The sequence below is a fragment of the Chiloscyllium punctatum genome, chromosome 21 (genome assembly GCF_047496795.1).
Source record: "Chiloscyllium punctatum isolate Juve2018m chromosome 21, sChiPun1.3, whole genome shotgun sequence".
NCBI lineage: Eukaryota > Metazoa > Chordata > Chondrichthyes > Orectolobiformes > Hemiscylliidae > Chiloscyllium > Chiloscyllium punctatum.
The window spans coordinates 21,305,103-21,323,165 of NC_092759.1; the positions used below are offsets into that span (position 1 = coordinate 21,305,103).

Below are 18,063 nucleotides of genomic sequence, written 5' to 3' on the forward strand. Positions count from 1 at the left end.
CAATTCAGTTCCCAGGCTATTCCATTAATGGGCATCTTAAATCGCATCTGCGACCAACTAGCTCCCATTTTCCATTTCAGGGACTGACAGCATCTCAATTTCTATTGCAATTGCAAGGCGGGTAATCTGCAGAACTTTCATTATGAGATGAGAAATGTTCGCAATTCTTGGCCAGCAACACAACAATGTAGAATTACTCAGTTAAGAGGTGTCCAGCTTGTAGCAATGCCCTGCTTTCAGAAACTGCAAGACGTATGGGACCCTACAGCAAAGCAGCTGAGGACAAACACCATGAATCTCTGTGATCTACAGTCCTTGTAAATTAGATGTCATATCCCCTCTGGGTTTCCATGCTACAAACTCATGTCTTCATTCACTTACTCTTAAATCTATGCTCCCTGGAGTTACTTTGATATATAATCCTGCTGTTAAATGTTTAAAACATGGAATGGTGGTTAAATTGAAGAGGAGGGAGCAAACAGCTCCAGAAAACACAAATGGAAAATTAAAGCACATAAATACTTTTAGAAAGGAAAGCCTGCATTGATATAGCCCCTGTCACTATCTCAGTGGGAGATCAGTAAACAGAGTGGCACAGATTTGAGATAATTGTCAAAAGAACAGTAGGGTAGAAGAGTTCGTTTTTCATTCAGCTAGATGTTATTATCTGCAAAGGCTCAGCAGATCTAGCAGTTCTAAGGAAGGGTCAATCAGCCTGAAACATTAACAATGACTTCTCTCCACAGATGCTGTCAGATCTACTGAGCGTTTCCAGCAATTTTTGTTTTTGTTTCTGATTTACATTGTGCAATCATTGGCCAACATCCCCACTTCGGACCTTACATTCAAGGGAAGTGTAATAACGATATCATTTGATTTTCTGTATTTTTGATTGTAGATTAAAAAGGGGAAAGGATTGTTTAAAAACCAAAGAAGTGTGAAAGGAATTGCTGCATTTTGAAAAACAGGTGACTGAAACTCATCCTGTGTGGTGTTTATACTGCAGTTTCTTTCATTCACATCGTGGGGGAAGCTGCTTACACAGGACATGGCACTGGGAGGATAAGATTTATCTCGCAATAAATAGCTGATTGGCTTGTGCATTGTGACCAGTTGTGGCTGAAGAGAACTCTCTGACTGATTCCTGGGCAGCTGAACAGCTTGTGGGTGTGAATAATAGAGAGCTTCAGAACGCTGGTGTGTGTGTGTGTGTGTGTGTGTGTGTGTGTGTGTGTGTGTGTGTGTGTGTGTGTGTGTGTGTGTGTCTACGAAGCCTAATGACAGAAATTTCTTCTTCACACCCATCGCCATGAGCTGTTACCTTTAAACAGTAATTAAGAGGTTTTGTAGTAAACCAATCATCTGTGCCTCCTGTGAAGAAATGAAGGAATCCTACAGAAAGGTAATCAAAGGTCAGAAATTCTTGGTAAGCTGAAAGGAACATCTCCGTGAACCCTGTGCACTGGTGCTATGGAAGTAGTTTGCAGATTATTTTTGTTTGTCTGTATCTCTTTGACTGCGTGTGTTGGGGTTAAAGTGGTGGGGAGTTAGGTCGAGCCATGTGTTGATAGTTCATAGCTACTTACCTGTGAGCAGCACTTGCTTATTTGTAATAAATGTTAGTTATTGTTAAGTAGTCAGTATTTTTGTTAACTTGATTCCAACAGGCAGCTAAATCAGGGACTTTAACATTGTTTATGTAAACCATTGACTTCTGTGGCAACTCCAGGAGCAGCGGGGCTTAGGAATCAGTATTCTTTCCCCAGTGTGGCATAACAGGAAGGTCATTGATGAAGTAGCTGAAGATGTTTAGGTTTAGGCACTAACCTGTAAAACTGGGGTCTTTGTATGCAGTGGTGGTGTCCCCATATTTCAACCAGGAGGCCTTCTGGTTCAGAGGTGTATAATAACATCTCTGAACAGGGTGATTAGAAAGGATCTACCCTGAGGAATTCCTGCAGAGATGTCCTTGGGCTGAAATGACTGATCATCAACAATCACAAACCATCTTCCTTTGTGTTTGTTTGGAGTCTGAGTATAGAGATTTCCCCTTGATTCTCATTGATGTAGCCCATTACAACTGGAGTCAATGTACCTGCACAGGCATTCCTCATGAGGCTGGAGAGCACTCCATCAGTCCATTCATTTGTCGACAGATCGTACTCGCCATACAGCTCTCCCAGCGACACTGCTTTTGGGTTCAGAGGGTACTCCTGCCCACAAAGCACAAAATTGGAGAAAGTAGAAGACAATGGCTCAGAACGGGAGGCATTGGAGTCAGAGAGATTCACAAGCACGGAAACAGACCCTCCGGCCCAACTCATCCATGTCGCCCAGATATCCCAATCTAATCTAGTCCCACCTGCCAGCACCCGGCCCATATCCCTCCAAACCCTTCCTATTCATATACCCATCCAAATGCCTCTTAAATGTTGCAATTGTACCAGCCTCCACCACATCCTCTGGCAGCTCATTCCATACACGTACCACCCTCTGTGTGAAAATGTTGCCCCTTAGGTCTCTTTTATATTTTTCCCCTCTCACCCTAAACCTATGCCCTCTAGTTCTGGACTCCCCCACCCCAGGGAAAAGACTTTGCCTATTTATCCTATCCATGCCCCTCATGATTTTATAAACCTCTATAAGGTCACCCCTCAGCCTCCGACACTCCAGGGAAAACAGTCCCAGCCTGTTCAGCCTCTCCCTGTAGCTCAAACCCTCCAACCCTGGCAACATCCTTGTAAATCTTTTCTGAACTTTTTCAAGTTTCACAGCATCTTTCCGATAGGAAGGAGACCAGAATTGCACACAATATTACAGAGGAAATGTTAAGGTTCAAAACGAAAAAGAGCATTTCTCACTGAAAACCAATAAACCTTTCCTTTAGAATCATATCATACAATACCACAGGCCATTCGGCCCACTCAGTCTGTGTTGATGTTTATTTCCACACATACCATCCAGTCTAATACCAATTTCCTGTACCACTATGCTCCTTTTGTTCTTCCTCATTCTCAATTTTAAAAGTTCTCATCCCCATTTCCAAATCTGTCTGTAGTTTTACTACATCTCTATCTCTCTATCCCTGCAGCCCCTACAAGCCTCTGTATCTCTGTCACCTCCTCCAGCCCCTGCATTCCTCTCTATCTCTAAAACCTTCTCCAGCTGCTACAACTCTTCCAACCTCTGTAATGCTCTACAACTCTCCCCATATCAATAGGCCTCTGTGGCTGCAGTAAATCTGCTTATGTCTCTAACCTCTAGCATCTCCAACTCGCCGAGGTCTCTGTGATCCTCCAATTCAGCCACTTGAGTACCGTTCAATTTCTATTGTTCCACCGTTGGTGGCCATCCCTTCCCGTTGGTGGCCATCCCTTCCCGTTGGTAGCCATCCCTTCCCGTTGGTGGCCATCCCTTCCCGTTGGTAGCCATCCCTTCCCGTTGGTGGCCATCCCTTCCCGTTGGTGGCCATCCCTTCCCGTTGGTGGCCATCCCTTCCTGTTGGTGGCCATCCCTTCCCGTTGGTAGCCATCCCTTCCCGTTGGTGGCCATCCCTTCCCGTTGGTAGCCATCCCTTCCCGTTGGTAGCCATCCCTTCCCGTTGGTGGCCATCCCTTCCCGTTGGTGGCCATCCCTTCCTGTTGGTGGCCATCCCTTCCCGTTGGTGGCCATCCCTTCAGCTGCCTGGTCCTAGAGCTCTGGAACTCCCTCCTAAACCCACTCATTCCTCTCTCTTCCTTTAAGATGTTCCTCAAAACATCATACTTTGATCAAGCCTTTCGTCACCTGCCTCATACCCTCAGTTCCCTGGTGTCAAATGTTGCTTTGTGACATTTGTGTGAAGCACTTTGGAACGTTTTACTCAACTCAAACTGTAAAATAAACACAAGTTAAGCTGTTTCATATATTCAAAGATTCATACAGTGCTGAAAAGGCCCTTCGGCCCATTGAGTCTGCACCAACATAACTACCAATAAAGGTGCACTAATCCCAATTTCCTGTGCTTGTCCCATATCCTTGAATGTTATGATATTTGAAGTGCTCATCTGAATATCATTTAAAGATTGTTTGGTTTCCAGCCTTCACTATCTTCCCAGGCAGTACATTCCAGATTCTCACCACCTTGAGCTTTTTCCCAAATCCATCTTAATCTCCTGTCCCTTACCCTAAAACTATACCTCCTCATGATTGACCCCTCATCAAAGGGGAACAAGGTACTCTCTACTCATTCTGTCCATACCCCTCATAATCTTTTATATCTCAATCATGCCCCCTCAGTCTTCTATGCTCTAAAGAGAACCAACCAAGCCTATCCAGTCTCTCCTTTTAGCTCAATTTCTCCATCCCAGGCAATATCCTGGTGAACCTCCTCGAGTGCTCTCACATCCTTCCTGTAGGGGGGAGACCCGAATTGCACACAATACTCTAGCTGGGGCCTGACCAATGGTCTGCACAACTCCAACATTACCTCCTTGCTGTTATACTCTACCACCACTGATGAAAGCAAGTGTCCCAAATACCTCCTAACTATCCTATTCATGTGCTCTGCCAATTTCAGGATGTGTGAATAATTACCCTAAGATCCCTCTGTTCCTCTAAGCTACCCAGTGTCTTGACATTCATTAAATGCCTGTCCCGTCCACCCTCCCATCCCATTCTCCTGAGTCTGATGAGTTATGTGGAAGAACTGCTCTTGACGGCTTTTCTGGGTTTCCTGCCTGTTTACTGACCTTGACAAAATTGTAGTTGGGGTCTCCACTCTTGTGGAGGGCCGACAGGGCCCCTTGTAACGTCCGCCATACCACGGTCTTGCCACTGCCCGTTTTTCCCACAATCATGACAGAATGGCGGGAGCTCTTGGTCTCATGCAGCTGGATCACTTTGGCCATTGTGAACTCCGTTACCACGTAGCCCATTTCAATGATCTCGGCTTCAATTGCTTCCTTAAGCTGTGACAGAAGGAAAGGGAAAGCAAGACAGGCCAATTGTACCATGGGCTCAGTTTATTCAACATTCACAGTCAGTCCATTCAGTTGGCAGCCAGTGTGGAGTCCAGTATTGTCCACTGACGTCCCCCTGGGCTTGAGAACAGAGATAATCCATCAGGCTTCACACTCTCAATCATTTTAGATTAGATTAGATTACTTACAGTGTGGAAACAGGCCCTTCGGCCCAACAAGTCCACACCGCCCCGCCGAAGCATAACCCACCCATACCCCTACATCTACATCTACCCCTTACCTAACACTATGGGCAATTGAGCATGGCCAATTCACCTGGCCTGCACATCTTTGGACTGTGGGAGGAAACCGGAGCACCCGGAGGAAACCCACGCAGACACGGGGAGAACGTGGAAACTCCACACAGTCAGTCGCCTGAGGCGGGAATTGAACCCGGGTCTCTGGCGCTGTGAGGCAGCAGTGCTAACCACTGTGCCACCGTGCCGCCCACAAGTGATCCCACCAGGCACAGACTGAGGATAGAACTAAGTGAAAACAAAAAAGTGCTGAAGATCACAGCCAGTCAGGAGAGAAAGCAAGCTAATGTTTTGAGTCTAGATGACTCCTCATCATAACTAAGTTCAGCCACAGTGGTTATTGTTATCGACCATCAAGTAATGTCAGGAATAGCTCCCTCCTGGAGCGGCAATCCAGGGAGAGAAGTGGAAAAGCATTACTGAGCAAAGCCAGCACCCTACTGCCTCTGGCAAAACCAATCTCACAACGAGGGAGTTAAGCAGGCTGTTCATCCCTGCTGTTTACACATGCAAAAGCAGACAACCTGTTTCAGTGGGCACAATCATCTATTTGTTAGCCTTTAACAATGTGGCAACTTGGGCAAATCCAGCTCATAATCTGGGTGTAACAACCATAACAACCTAACAACCATAATGATTGTGGGAGGATGTTTATTTCATGCATGATGAACTCACTGAGAAATTGCATCCACATTCTGCCCACCTTTCCATAATCCAAGACTGGAGTTTCCACTCCTGGGAACAGGTCCTGCACAATAGCAGCAAACAGCGGTAGGTCGACTGAGGTCAGCTTGGCTATATTCATATCCTTCATGGACAGCAGGAGGACCTGGGGAACAACAAAACCACTCACTCACCAAGGTAACACAAGTGAGAAACCCCCAATACAATACGACCTCATCACTGCTACCTGTGCAACTCCTTTCACCGTGTAAATGGTTCTGGAAAGAAAGAAGGATTACATCAAAAAGGAAAAGCCATTCAGCCCATCTGTCCTGTGTTAGTGTTTCAGCTCCACATGAGCCTTCCCCACACCCCTCTTTACTTACTTTCTCAGTGACCCTTCTATGCTTTACTCCTTCACATGTTTATCCAACTTACCCTGAAGTATGAGTTCCACATTCTCACCACCATCTGGGGAAAGAAGCTTCTTCTGAACTCCCTACTGGATGTATTCATGGCTACCTTTATTTACAGTGCCTAGCTCTAGCCTCCCCACAAATAGGAACATCTTCTCGATGTATATATGCCCCATCAAAACTTGTCATACTTTAAAAGAGTCTCTGTTAAGGGAAGTGCCAACTTTCTCTTGCCTAGAGACCAGGCTCCAGAATGTTATGTCTTTCCTAATGGCTATAACCTCTCAGTTCTGATAGCAATCGAATCTGCACCTTTTCCATCTCCTCTCTAAACCTGCTGAGACAGGGCCTTCCCTCACCATCCGAGTCGGCTCCTCTTACCTCCTCATCAGAGAGCTGAGGCTTGTCTCGCCGCTTCTTGCCAGCGTAGCGGAGCAGTGAGGTGAGAGCTCTCAGGCCAAAGTCGTAGTGATCCTGCTTGGACAGCTGCTGCACGGCCAGTGAGTAAAGGGTGTAGACTTTCTTAGCAAGGGCCTGCATGGGAACATGGAGAGTACTGTCAGCATACTGCCAATCAGACTCCACCCAAATTATCTCCCAGCTCTTCTCTACGTTTCTCTGCTTTCCTTCAAGGAGAACATAGCACATGATCTGTCAGCCATGAACAATAAAATGAAAATCTCTACTTTCTCCTGCTGTTGTGTGACTTGGGTTTGAGAACAGTCTTCCAGCCAAATCCCAATGGGCACTGACCAACAGGGGAGAAACTATTCCAGAAGCTGGGCTTCATCTCCTTGGGAAGGAATGTAACTGCAGTGTGTGGGTTGTGAAAGCAGCTGCAGTGAAGAGTCCAGAATGCAGAGAGACACATACACTATTCTGGGATGGCAGGGCTATGTGCGAAGATCGGAAAGTGTTTCTAGTGAAAGGAAAAAGAGGGCAGATCAGTGGGGCTGAAATCAATCTCAAAAGATCAGGCTTGTTAAGCTGAATAGCCTTTTGCTATTTGACTCATAGAGTCATAGAGATGTACTGCATGGAACCAGACCCTTCAGTCCAACCCGTCCATGCCAACCAGATATCCTAAATTAATCTAATCCCATTTGCCAGCACCCAGCCCATATCCCTCCAAACCTGTCCTATTCATATATCCATCCAGATGCCTTTTTTTTAGATTAGATTACTTACAGTGTGGAAACAGGCCCTTCGGCCCAACAAGTCCACACCGCCCCGCCAAAGCACAACCCACCCATACCCCTGCATGTACCCTTTATCTAACACTACGGGCAATTTAGCACGGCCAATTCACCTGACCTGCACATCTTTGGACTGTGGGAGGAAACCAAAGCACCCAGAGGAAACCCACGCAGACACGGGGAGAACGTGTAAACTCCACACAGTCAGTTGCCTGAGGCGGGAAATGAACCCGGGTCTCTGGCGCTGAAAGGCAGCAGTGCTAACCACTGTGCCACCGTGCCGCCCACTTTTAAATGCTGTAATTGTACCAGCCTCCACCCACTTCCCCTGGCAGCTCATTCCATACATGCACCACCCTCTGAGTGAAAAAGTTGCCCCTTAGGTCCCTTTTAAACTTTCTCCCTCTCACCCTAAACATATACCCTCTAGTTTTGGACGCCCCCACCCCTAGGAAAAGATCTTGGCTATTTATTCTATCCATGCCCCTCCCTGTAGCTCAAACTCTCTACCCCTAGCAACATCTTTTTAAGTCTTTTCTGAACCTTCCCAAGTTTAACAACATCCTTCCTAGAGTAGGGATACCAGAATTGCACATAATATTCCAAAAGTGGCCTCAATAATGCCCTGTACAGCTGCAACACAACCTCCCAACTCCTGTACTCAATGTACTGTCCAATAAAAGCAAGCGTACCATTGTCTAACTGCAACTCCATTGGAGACCTTGATGAAGGTTCACAGTGCAGTACGTTGTAAATTAGCAGATCTTATATTTTATAACTAAAGGCCAACATCTTGCAAAAAAGCTTTGAGTGCAAGGATATTACACAATGCTACTGTGTATATGGATGTCAATGGATAGTTGGGAGTTGGCTGAGAGACGCTCCCTTTCCAAGATTGGAGAGCAGGCTGATTAATATTGCCCCCGTTTTAATTTGGGGGCGTGGATGGACTGGTGTGGAGGAGAGGCTGCCAGGTGGTGTGGGAACCCCAAAAACATTGAGGAAATGGATAAACTGTTCAAAGTAACTGAGAATATGTAAAAAAGGGGAGGGCACAGAGCACACCTTACAGTTGTTGAATCCCTCTGCAAACAGGATGATCTCAGCAATTAGTGTTGAGTCAGGAACCACCATGGAGATGGGCCTGAACATTGACTTGAGGTTGTCTGGCAGCTCTGTACGACCAGCATACCCTGCAATAAACAACAGTTGTGTTATCTCCAAGCCTCTGCACTCAGCCATTCGCTATTAGTCTCTTGTGACACTGCCAGAAACAGGAACAGGAGGAGGCCTTTCAACCACTTGAGCCTGTTCAACCACTTTATCTAGCTCAGCTTCCATGCCCACACGGCTGCCCTTTCTCAGTCGTGTTAACCCACTCCTCTCCCTCTCAACCTGAATATAAAATTAAATCAGACTCTGATCAGTACGACCAAGAGGAGTCTGTACTCTGGGGTCATCAATTAATCCTGAGGACAGGGAATCCCAGTTCAGATCTCACCTATTACCCACACCTGCCCATCTTCAAGTTGGGCCAAGCAGCAGAGGCCGGGGAGCAGTTCTGCAGCTTCAATGAAATGAAGCTGGATTTAGCACTGAGCTTCAGAAATCAAGGGAAGTCTCGACGGTGAAGGTGAGGCATTGTGAGAACCAACCCTAAACCTCCAATCGTCTCACCTGGATTCATGGTGATGAAGATGCCACAGGACCAGACCAGGTTAATCTCACGGCCCTCAAAGACAAAGCGTGTCAGGTTCGCAGAAAGGGCCGACAGAATAGAGAGGATTTGCTGGGCTACCACAGACAACACCTCAATATTGATGCGGTTGAACTCGTCAAAGCAACCCCAGGCTCCAGTCTGCACAGAAACAGCAGGCACATTGATTACTCTTACCAGAAAACAGAAGCGAAAATGGTGTGGTTGACACAACAGAGGACAGTAAGGGGCCTGAAATCATACTCTGGTATAAAAGAAAGATCTTGCATTTCAACATCACTGAATAACCAAAAGGGTCTCACTGCCAACAAAGCACATTCAGAGGGCTGTTACTGTTGTAACATGGATAAGGCAGCGGCGCTCCCTCAACACTGACCCTCTTACAGTGTGGCACTTCCTGAGCACTGATCCTCCGACAGCGCCCACTCCCACAGTGCTGACCCTACAACAGTGTGGCACTCCCTCAGTATGACACTCCAACAGTACACTCTCCCACAACACTGACCCTCTGAGAGTGTGGTGCTCCCTCAGCACTGACTCTCCAACAGCACAGCACTCCCTCAGCTCTGACCCTCTGACAGTGCAGCACTGCCTCAGCTCTGACCTACCGACAGTGCGGCGCTCCCTCAGCACTGACCCTCCGACAGTGTGGAAGTCCCTCGGCACTGATCCTCCGACAGTGCAGCACTCCCTCAGCACTGACCCTCTGACAGTGCGGCACTCCCTCAGCACTGACCCTCCGACAGTGCCCACTCCCTCAGCACTGACCCTCCGACAGTGTCCACTCCCTCAGCACTGACCCTCCGACAGTGCGGCACTCCCTCAGCACTGACCCTCCGACAGTGCCCACTCCCTCAGCACTGACCCACTGACAGTGCAGCACTCCCTCAGCACTGACCCCCCGACAGTGTGGCACTCCCTCAGCACTGACCCTCCGACAGTGCGGCACTCCCTCAGCACTGACCCTCCGACAGTGCGGCACTCCCTCAGCACTGACCCTCCGACAGTGCGGCGCTCCCTCAGCACTGACCCTCCGACAGTGCAGCATTCCCTCAGCACTGACCCTCTGACAGTGCCCACTCCCTCAGCACTAACCTTCCGACAGTGCGGCAGTCCCTCAGCACTGACCGTCCGACAGTGCGGTGCTCCCTCAGCACTGACCCTCTGACAGTGCCCACTCCCTCAGCACTGACCCTCCGACAGTGCGGCAGTCCCTTGGCCCTGACCCTCTAACAGCCTGGCACTCCCTCAGTGCTGTGTGTGTTTCTGAAAGGGATAAAACCCCTTGACACACACGAACAAAGACAATGTTCCATTATATTCTCCAGGTTGTCCTTTCACCTGTGCCAAGCCAGAGTACATTCGGCCCATCGATTTGTAGTCCAAGCCTTCTGAGCAGTTTACCACTATCACATACATGCCCAGGGCCTTTCCCAGGTCTTTCACACTCTCTGTCTTCCCTGTCCCTGCTGGTCCTTTGGGTGACCCACCACGGTGCAGGTGGAGAGCAGTGGTCAGTGTCATGTAGCACCTGAAAAGAAGAAACCATGAGATTCTGAGATGAGGAAGGAGAGTGTTCCTGTGTCGACTACCTCTATACTGATGTCCAGCTCTCAGACATGCTGTCTGTGCGCACAGTTAAGCAGTGTTGGTGGATTAATCGGACAGAGGAAAGCTAATGATTTATGACCTTCCCTCCATCAAAAGGTCAGAAATGGGGATGTTCGCCAATGATTGTGCAATGTTCAGCACCATTCACCCCGCTCCCTCAGATGCTGAAGCAGTTCATGTCCAAATGCAGAAAGATCGAGACGATATCCTGGCTTTGGCTGACATGTGGAAAGTAACACTGAAGCCATACAAATGCTTGGCGGTGACTATCTCCAGTAAGACATAATCTAACCAGCCTCCTTGACCATCAGTGAATCCCTCACATCCTGGGAATTATCATTGAGTAGAAATTGAACTGGACTCACCACATGAACACAAGAGCAGGTCAGAAACCAGGAATCCTGCAATGAGTAACTCCCCAAAGTCTGTCTGCCAGACACAAGGCAGGAGTGTGATGGAATATTCACTACTTGCCTGGATAAGTGCAGCTTCAACAACACTCAAGAAACTTGACACCTTCCAAGACAAATTAGCCCCCCCACCCCCGCATGGTTGGCACCATATCCACAAACATTCAGTCACCCTGCTGCTAAAGTTCAGTAGCAGTAGTGTGTACATTCTACAAGATGCACTGCAGAAACTCCCCAAATTCCTTCGATAGCATCTTCCAAACTGACAACGACTACCACCTAGATGGCCAAGATAGCAGATATGAGGGAACAACCACTTGCATGTTCCCCTCTGTGTCACGTATCATCCTGACTTCATTGTCATTGGGTCAAAATCCAGGAATTCCCTCCCTCATGGTGTTGTGGGTCTACCTATAGCACATGAACTGTGGTGATTCAAGAAGGCAGCTCACCCCTACCTTCTAATGGGCACCAAGGAATAAGCAATAAAAGCTAATCCAGCCTGCAATGCTCATGCCCTGCCATCAATTTTAAAACGTCTTACTCAGCTATCATTAACCATCACATAACAGGACTTGTTTTCTACTGGCTTTGGCACAGACAGCAGGGGAAGGTGCACAGTGGGCAATATGAAGTCTGTATGTACTTGCAGAGGGCACCTACCATGGAAGGCTTGGGTACTGAAACTGTTGCACTGGCCTCCACTGAGGTCCACCTGAAGCAGACAAACTTGCAAAGGCAAGTAACTGCTTTGAAACCTGCTGCAGTTAGGAGAGTAGCATTTCCCCACTGCGGGGTACGGACTATGAGTGTCAGACAGGGAAGTCTGAAGCTATGCTATTACATAGTGTGGATATCTCTCACCTTGAGAACTCACAAAACAAAGTGATAGTATATGAATAGGAAGGGTTTGGAGGGATATGGGCTGGGTGCTGGCAGGTGGGACTAGATTGGATTGGGATATCTGGTCAGCATGGACAGGTTAGACCGAAGGGTCTTTTTCCATACTGTACATCTCTATGACTCTATGTCTACTCCTGATAACATTTTTTTCATAACAAATGCTTTGTTATACAGTAAGTTGAGTCAAACACTGCAAACAACAACAAAAGGCTCAAAGAAGATGATCAGAGAGAAGTGTGTCCTGAATTAACAGTGACCTGTTTTTTTCCCTGCACATACTGATGGTGCTGCTACTACACACACTAATTTTCCTGATGATGACTGTGGATGGTATGCCTGGTTCTCTCCTCACAGGTCAAGAACAAGCAGTGACACACCACTCGTCCCAAAGCCTTCTGCCTCCTTGAACAGCACCCGATCACACCCTCAGTGAAAGTGGAGCAGTAAGCCTTACCTATCGGTGAGTGGAGTGATCACCAGTCGGCCTGAGTTGCCCAGGTATTCGTACCCATACTGGAAATGGGTGTTGGTTTGGCGGATGATGCAGTCATCTACATCCTGTGGAAAAGAGAAACAAGATACACCGTCCAAGTATGTTCCATGCTCATCCGACAAACGACAGGAACAGAAAGTCACTGGCCTGTTCTCCTGCTATCATGAGATCCCCTATAGAAGTTGCACTCAAATAAAAGTAATTCCCTGTTACTGCTGGAGATCCGAAATAAAAACAGAAAGTGCTAAAGAAACTGAGCAGCTCTGGCAGCATCTGTGGAGAAAGAAACAGAGTTAAGGTTTTGAGTCCAAATTAACTCTTCCCAGAATGGAAGGCTTTTGGAAGGATCATCGAATCCCTACAGAGCGGGAATCAGGCCTTTCGGCCCATCGAGTACACACCAACCCTACAAAGAACATCTTACTCATACCCAACCCAACTACCTTATCCTGATAACCCTGCATTTCCCATGGCTAATTCACCTAACCTGCACATCCCTGGACACTATGGGACAATTTCCCATGGCCAATCCACCCTAACCTGCACATCCCTGGGCACTATGGGACAATTTCCCATGGCCAACCCACCCTAACCTGCACATCCCTGGGCACTATGGGACAATTTCCCATGGCCAACCCACCCTAACCTGCACATCCCTGGGCACTATGGGACAATTTCCCATGGCCAATCCACCCTAACCTGCACATCCCTGGGCACTATGGGACAATTTCCCATGGCCAACCCACCCTAACCTGCACATCCCTGGGCACTATGGGACAATTTCCCATGGCCAATCCACCCTAACCTGCACATCCCTGGGCACTATGGGACAATTTCTCATGGCCAATCCACCCTAACCTGCACATCCCTGGACACTGTGGGACAATTTCCCATGGCCAATCCACCCTAACCTGCACATCCCTGGGCACTATGGGACAATTTCTCATGGCCAATCCACCCTAACCTGCACATCCCTGGACACTGTGGGACAATTTCCCATGGCCAATCCACCCTAACCTGCACATCCCTGGACACTATGGGACAATTTCCCATGGCCAATCCACCCTAACCTGCACATCCCTGGGCATTATGGGACAATTTTCTATGGCCAATCCACCCTAACCTGCACATCCCTGGGTACTGTGGGACAATTTCCCATGGCCAATCCACCCTAACCTGCACATCCCTGGGCACTATGGGACAATTTCCCATGGCCAATCCAACCTAAACTGCACATCCCTGGGCATTATGGGACAATTTTCTATGGCCAATCCACCCTAACCTGCACATCCCTGGGCACTATGGGACAATTTCTCATGGCCAATCCACCCTAACCTGCACATCCCTGGGCACTATGGGACAATTTCCCATGGCCAATCCAACCTAAACTGCACATCCCTGGGCATTATGGGACAATTTTCTATGGCCAATCCACCCTAACCTGCACATCCCTGGGTACTGTGGGACAATTTCCCATGGCCAATCCACCCTAACCTGCACATCCCTGGACACTATGGGACAATTTCCCATGGCCAATCCACCCTAACCTGCACATCCCTGGGCATTATGGGACAATTTTCTATGGCCAATCCACCCTAACCTGCACATCCCTGGGTACTGTGGGACAATTTCCCATGGTCAATCCACCCAAACCTGCACATCCTGGGACTCTATGGGACAATTTCCCATGGCCAATCCACCCTAACCTGCACATCCCTGGGTACTATGGGACAATTTCCCATGGGCAATCCACCCTAACCTGCACATCCCTAGGTACTATGGGACAATTTCCCATGGTCAACCCACCCGAACCTGCACATCCCTGGACACTATGGGACAATTTCCCATGGCCAATCCACCCTAACCTGCACATCCCTGGACATTATGGGACAATTTCCCATGGCAAATCTACCCTAACCTGCACATCCTGGGACTCTATGGGACAATTTCCCATGGCCAATCCACCCTAACCTGCACATCCCTGGACACTATGGGACAATTTCCCATGGCCAATCCACCCTAACCTGCACATCCCTAGACACGATGGGACAATTTCTCATCGCCAATCCACCCTAACCTGCACATCCCTGGGCACTATGGGACAATTTCCCATGGCCAATCCACCCAAACCTGCACATCCCTGGGCACTCTGGGACAATTTCCCATGGCCAATCCACCCTAACCTGCACATCCCTGGACACTATGGGACAATTTCCCATGGCCAATACACCATATCCTGCACATCCATGGGCACTATGGGATAATTTCCCATGGCCAACCCACCCTAACCTGCACATCCCTGGGCACTATGGGTACAATTTCCCACGGCCAACCCACCCTAACCTGCACATCCCTGGGCACTATGGGACAATTTCCCATGGCCAATCCACCCTAACCTGCACATCCCTGGGTACTATGGGACAATTTCCCATGGTCAATCCACCCGAACCTGCACACCCCTGGGCTCTATGGGACAACTTTGCATGGCCAATCCACCCTAACCTGCACATCCCTGGGCACTATGGGACAATTTCCCATGGCCAATCTACCCTAACCTGCATATCCCTGGACACTATGGGACAATTTCCCATGGCCAATCTACCCTAACCTGCACATCCCTGGGCACTATGGGACAATTTCCCATGGCCAATCCACCCTAACCTGCACATCCCTGGGCACTATGGGACATTTTAGCATGGCCAATCCACCCTAACCTGCACATCCCTGGGTACTATGGGACATTTTAGCATGGCCAATCCACCCTAACCTGCACATCCCTGGGCACTATGGGACAATTTCCCATGGCCAATCCACCCTAACCTACACATCCCTGGACACTATGGGACAATTTCCCATGGCCAATCCACCCTCACCTGCACATCCCTGGGCACTATGGGACAATTTCCCATGGCCAATCCACCCTAACCTGCACATCCCTGGGCACTCTGGGACAATTTCCCATGGCCAATCCACCCTAACCTGCACATCCCTGGGCACTATGGGACAATTTACCATGGCCAATCCATCCTAACCTGCACATCTTTGTGACCATGTAAGGAAACCAGAGACCCAGAAATAACCCACGTAGACATAGGGAGAATGAGCAAACTCCATCCAGACAGTCAGCCAAATGTGGAACTGAACCTAGGTCCCTGGATCTGTGAGGCAGCAGTGCTAGCCACTGAGCTACTGAGATGATAGTTTTCACACTGTTGATAAAGGGGAGGAGGAGAAAGTGTAAAAGATGATTTGAGTACCCAGAGTAAAACACAAAGTGAGTACTCACGGTATTAGAGGAGGGACATAGATGAAGTGGAAGTGTAAATGATAGGTGTTAACAAAGTATAATAGTTTATCTCTGGGTAATTCATGTGTTGGCCTGCACACTACTTCTGGATTTATTGCATCTTCGCTGGATCTCTTCCATCTTCCAGCACTCAACTCGCTCTTAATAAAACAGATGCACAGACATCGCTGCAAAGCAACAAGCAGCTGAACCATGCAGAGATCTCAGTATTTGGGCTTGAATTGTTTACTTGTGTTCTGCTGAATTCAGCCAAAATACCACCTCAGGACACATGCAGGAGGTCAGTGTGTCTGTGGGATAAAGCACTGAGTTATGTTTGTCTGTGATGACCAATCCCAGCAGTGTTACCTACCTGTGTGAGATTTGGTGGGCAGTTCTTGCCTGTGTGCCCTGTATGGAACAATAGCATGGATGGGCAATATTCTCAGCAGAGTTCGATCGATGTTTGGTAGACAAGGAACTGAAGTGTTTTGAGGAGTTAGATAGAATAATGGAACTGAAACTACAACCAGACATTACCTTATTGGAGCAATAGACAGGAACATGCTGCCTCAGTCATAGATAATTCTTTGAATACTACAATCATTCAATAATAGACAGGAAATCCATTAATATCACACTCCTGTGGTAATAGACAAGACGTCCGTTAATACCACAGTCCCTCAATAATAGACAGTAACTCTGTTAATACCACAGTCCCTCAATAATTGACAGTAACTCTGTTAATACCACAGTCCCTCAATAATAGCCAATAACTCTGTTAATACCACAGTCCCTCAGTAATAGACAATAACTCTGTTAATACCACAGTCCCTCAGTAATAGACAGTAACTCTGTTAATACCACAGTCCCTCAGTAATAGACAATAACTCTGTTAATACCACAGTCCCTCAATAATAGCCAATAACTCTGTTCATTCCACAGTCCCTATGCAATAGCCAATAATTCTGTTACCCACAGTCCCTCAGTAATAGACAATAACTCTGTTTATACCACAGTCCGTCAGTAATAGACAGTAACTCTGTTAATACCACAGTCCCTCAGTAATAGACAGTAACTCTGTTAATACCACAGTCCCTCAGTAATAGACAGTAACTCCATTACTACCACAATCCCTCAGTAATAGACAATAACTCTGTTAATACCACAGTCCCTCAATAATAGACAATAACTCTCTTAATACCACAGTCCCTCAGTAATAGACAATAACTCTGTTAATACCGCAGTCCCTCTGTAATAGCCAATAACTCTGTTAATACCACAATCCCTCAGTAATAGCCAATAACTCTGTTAATACCACAGTCCCTCAGTAATAGACAGTAACTCTGTTAATACCACAGTCCCTCAGTAATAGACAGTAACTCCATTACTACCACAATCCCTCAGTAATAGACAATAACTCTGTTAATACCACAGTCCCTCAGTAATAGCCAATAACTCTGTTAATACCACAGCCCCTCAGTAATAGACAGTAACTCTGTTAATACCACAGTCCCTCAGTAATAGACAGTAACTCCATTACTACCACAATCCCTCAGTAATAGACAATAACTCTGTTAATACCACAGTCCCTCAGTAATAGCCAATAACTCTGTTAATACCACAGCCCCTCAGTAATAGCCAATAACTCTGTTAATACCACAGTCCCTCAGTAATAGACAATAACTCTCTTAATACCACAGTCCCTCAGTAATAGACAGTAACTCTGTTAATACCACAGTCCCTCAGTAATAGACAATAACTCTGTTAATACCACAGTCCCTCAGTAATAGACAATAACTCCATTACTACCACAATCCCTCAGTAATAGACAATAACTCTGTTAATACCACAGTCCCTCAGTAATAGACAGTAACTCCATTAATACTACACTCCCTCAGTAATAGACAAGAACTCTGTTAATACTACATTCCCTCAATAACAGGCAGAAACTCTATAACCACAGCAGCACTGTATTTGACAATGTCGGAGATGGATCGATTATTGTTCCAATGTGCCTATGACTCACTCACATGAGTTTAAAAACGGCTAATACAGTAAAGGTGCACACTGGATTGTCATAAAAACCCAACTGCTTCCCTGATGCCCTT

At 47.3% G+C, this 18,063-nt stretch overlaps 1 protein-coding gene across 1 annotated transcript in view; it reads right to left on the reverse strand.

Moving 5' to 3' along the window:
- Positions 1–18,063, reverse strand: part of dnah2 (dynein, axonemal, heavy chain 2) — a 330,858-nt gene that overhangs the window by 172,009 nt on the left and 140,786 nt on the right. Inside the window, exons 36-43 of the mRNA XM_072591365.1 lie at positions 12,628–12,731; positions 10,591–10,780; positions 9,210–9,390; positions 8,598–8,725; positions 6,718–6,870; positions 5,961–6,086; positions 4,731–4,949; positions 2,096–2,213 (exon numbers count right to left, since the gene is read on the reverse strand). Of these exons, the coding sequence (XP_072447466.1) occupies positions 2,096–2,213; positions 4,731–4,949; positions 5,961–6,086; positions 6,718–6,870; positions 8,598–8,725; positions 9,210–9,390; positions 10,591–10,780; positions 12,628–12,731 (1,219 nt within the window). The remainder of the gene's footprint in view (positions 1–2,095; positions 2,214–4,730; positions 4,950–5,960; positions 6,087–6,717; positions 6,871–8,597; positions 8,726–9,209; positions 9,391–10,590; positions 10,781–12,627; positions 12,732–18,063) is intronic.